The 3,012-nt window shown below is 38.4% G+C and overlaps 1 protein-coding gene across 1 annotated transcript; it reads right to left on the bottom strand.

Annotated features, from left to right (window-relative positions):
• Positions 1–303: 303 nt before the first annotated feature.
• LOC132302238 (protein indeterminate-domain 11-like) lies at positions 304–2,804 on the bottom strand. Its single transcript, XM_059799097.1, has 3 exons — positions 2,705–2,804; positions 1,444–1,840; positions 304–1,132 (listed from the first exon to the last, which is right to left on the bottom strand). Exons 1-3 carry the CDS (start codon positions 2,802–2,804, stop codon positions 304–306), a joined length of 1,326 nt encoding a protein of 441 aa, XP_059655080.1.
• Between the last annotated feature and the right edge of the window lie 208 nt (positions 2,805–3,012).

Here is a 3,012-nt window from a genome sequence, read left to right as displayed (position 1 = left end):
GGCTTCAGCCCATCATGTGTTTCGGGCCAAGTCTTCAGTGGAAGAATTGGGCCTAAATATAATTATCCTACATAAAGTAAGGGAAAGGATGGAGGGAATAATAGAAGAAGTGCACATTCATAAATTGCCTTTTTATTATCTTTGACATCCAAAAACCTATCAGAACTAACAAGTTCAATGCACTGTGTCTGCAAAGAACTGAATCACAGAAAAGTTTACTCTTTCTGAAAACAAGACACTGTAACTGAAGGTCCAACTAAAACACAATGTTAACAACATAGTGAGCAAAGCTATCTATAACTACTACCACTCAGAGTGCAGGTTATGCAGGCTCTGCTGAGCATTTGAGTATCCTAACCCCATTATGCCACTACCATCATAGCTACTTTTCTTCTCGAAACTTGAATGACCAGATGGCTCTATCCCTAAGAAGTCAACAGTCATTTTTTCACCTCCTCCCATGAATGCTTCTCTTTCCAAGAGACTACTAGAGTTCCCATTTGAGGACTGCATCAAAAAATCAGAATTGTATAAACCAGATTGAGACATGTTGTAACCATTTCTAAAATCTCCTGTCTCCATATTCTTGTCTAGTGTTTCGATATTCCCAACGTATAACGCGTTGGTGGCTGCAGAAATCTCCTGAACTGGTCCTGTTGAGTTCATAGTGCTAGTAGAGTACCCTGTAAATCCTCTGAGGAGAATTGGGGAGATTGAATTGTCACTGATTTTTGCTCCCATTTCTGCAGCTTTCTGTAACAAGGCAGTTGCCGACGTGTAGGGAGAGCCGATTGCCAAGGGAGAGTTATTTGGTCCACCTGCAGAGCTGAAGCATGGCCGCGTTGTTCTTGGATTGAAAATGGGATCCAAGTTGTTCGGTAACATTACACCGTGTGAGTTCAGAGACAATGGTTTTAGTGGATTGTCATTGTTGTCAAGAGGGACCGGCAGATTCATCATGGAAGTGTTTGTGTTTGTGGCACAGGAATCAGAAGTGGTCATTGAAGAAGTGAACAGCTCTTGAGCTTGGTTCTGTGACATTCCTCCTGTGACTGCAAGAGTCTGGTTCATTTTGTAATTCTCCTCTGTTAAAGCGTCGCAGAAGGCTCTGTGAGTGACAAAACTATCCTTCCTGCACAACACATTTGAGGGATGAAAAATTCAGATTATCAGATGAAAAAGTATTGTTGCATTTTATGCACCATTTTGTCTTTATAACCAAGATAAATGAATACACTGATTGCTGGCACTTTTATACGTGGATGCCTCCTGACTGTGTAAACGCTTTGAAAATCGTGACCATAAAAAGTATGTAAAGCCAACAGTATCCACAGTGATACTAATATATGTCACATTAGAATGGAGTATGAACGCGTTGAGGAAATGAAAATAAAGGTGCAAGATTAGGGTTTAAATGAACAAAAAGCATAAATCTTAATTCACCTTGAGAAAATAGTCCCACAATCACACCGGTATTCACGTGTTCCACAGATCTTTGCGTGAGCTTTCCAGTCCGATTGTACAGCATAACGCTTTGAGCACTTGTCGCACTTCCATTTCTTCTCTCCGTGCTTCCTGCAGAAGTGCTTCTTTATGCCGGTCAAGTCACCAAGAGCCCTGCTGGGGTCATGATGCACACAGTTCGGCTCGGGACACACATACACCCTCTTCTTCACTTGTGTGTTTGGCCTTTGCTTGAGCTTCCACGGCAAGTTATGGCCTCTCCTATGGAGTTGAAGGTTCTGATCTCTCTGGAATCCTTTATGACACACCTCACAAATGTACCTATTTGTTGCCATTAGTGTCCTAGGTGACAAGGCCACAACTTCTGCATCTGGATCTGAAAATTTCCACCCAGAAGAATACAGAGAATGATTATTTTGGTACTTTCATAATCTCACTACTCATTAAATGAATTACTCAAGAAAACGGTTATTTTGACTGTGATATCTTTATGGTCATACTTAATTAGAAATGTCTACGTGGTGATCACTATCCACAGAACCACAACAGCCATCATGCTAACCATATTATAAGAAAAAGGAAGATAGATGTATAGATATACAGATATATATATATATAGAGAGAGAGAGAGAATGCATAGAATTTAACTTGAATAAGACCATAGACCACATCTTAAATATTATATGATTCAAGACTCAGCTGAATTGGCAGCTTTCACTTTATAGTACTGTTGCTAATCTTATACTAGCATAGTGACCATGGCTATATCCCACCTTAACCCAAACAATTCCTAAACTCTGTCATTTGATTGCTTCATCTTTTAATTTTAAAAATAAATTATTCAAGAAAATGTATCAGAATTCACGAAGTTAGTCAATTTGAAAGGTCAAGATGATTATGAGTTTGATATAATTAGAAAAGCCTTCAAAATATTTAAAGCCTAACACAGACTCTCTTATAAAAGGTTACAAAATTTGTATTATTTTGTGGAACTGAAGTAGAAGTCTATAGTTTCATTTCCTAATTCATAGAATCAAAATTTAAATTTCTTTGGAAGTACTTTATCAAACTGATAACTCTTTATAACAAGTCCTCTGAAAATCCGGACAACTTAGTCCTAACGGACAAATGAAACACATTTAAACAACACAGATACCATAGTATGTTAGCTTGCCTGGATTCCCCGGGAGGTTTCGTTTCCTCTTTGATGTGGTGGCGGTAGTTGTGGAACCATCAGCACCGTTTTCAGTAGGATTAGGACTCCCATTGGACAACTCCATAGCTGTATTGCTATGGAACTGTTCGTCATCTTCTTCATACTCTTGGACAAAGTTTGACATGTTTGGAAGTTTTTTTGATCCTATTCCATGTTAGGAAGAGGGCAGCTGATGATATATGCTCAAGAAAGGTGGGAGAAAGGAAGCAGACAAAAAGAAGAAGAAATTCCATACCAACCTCAATCAAAGACCATGGTCCAATCAATATTATATTTGGATTATAATTCTATCAATAATCGCATCATTTGATTAAATAACATTAAATAATTAT

This window comes from Cornus florida, unplaced genomic scaffold, assembly GCF_030987335.1.
Source record: "Cornus florida cultivar Cherokee Brave unplaced genomic scaffold, ASM3098733v1 CherokeeBrave_3.0.0_Hap2_Chr04, whole genome shotgun sequence".
NCBI lineage: Eukaryota > Viridiplantae > Streptophyta > Magnoliopsida > Cornales > Cornaceae > Cornus > Cornus florida.
The sequence above is the reverse complement of the archived record's forward strand: the minus strand, read 5'-3'. Positions and strand labels throughout refer to the sequence as shown.

Coding starts and splice junctions, on each gene's coding strand:
- LOC132302238 (XM_059799097.1), bottom strand. CDS start 2,804: ATGTCAAACTTTGTCCAAGAGTATGAAGAAGATGACGAACAGTTCCAT. Junction 1,841..2,704: donor TCCTAATCCTACTGAAAACG/GTGCTGATGGTT, acceptor GGAAATTTTCAG/ATCCAGATGCAGAAGTTGTG. Junction 1,133..1,443: donor TGTGGGACTATTTTCTCAAG/GTGAATTAAGAT, acceptor TGTGTTGTGCAG/GAAGGATAGTTTTGTCACTC.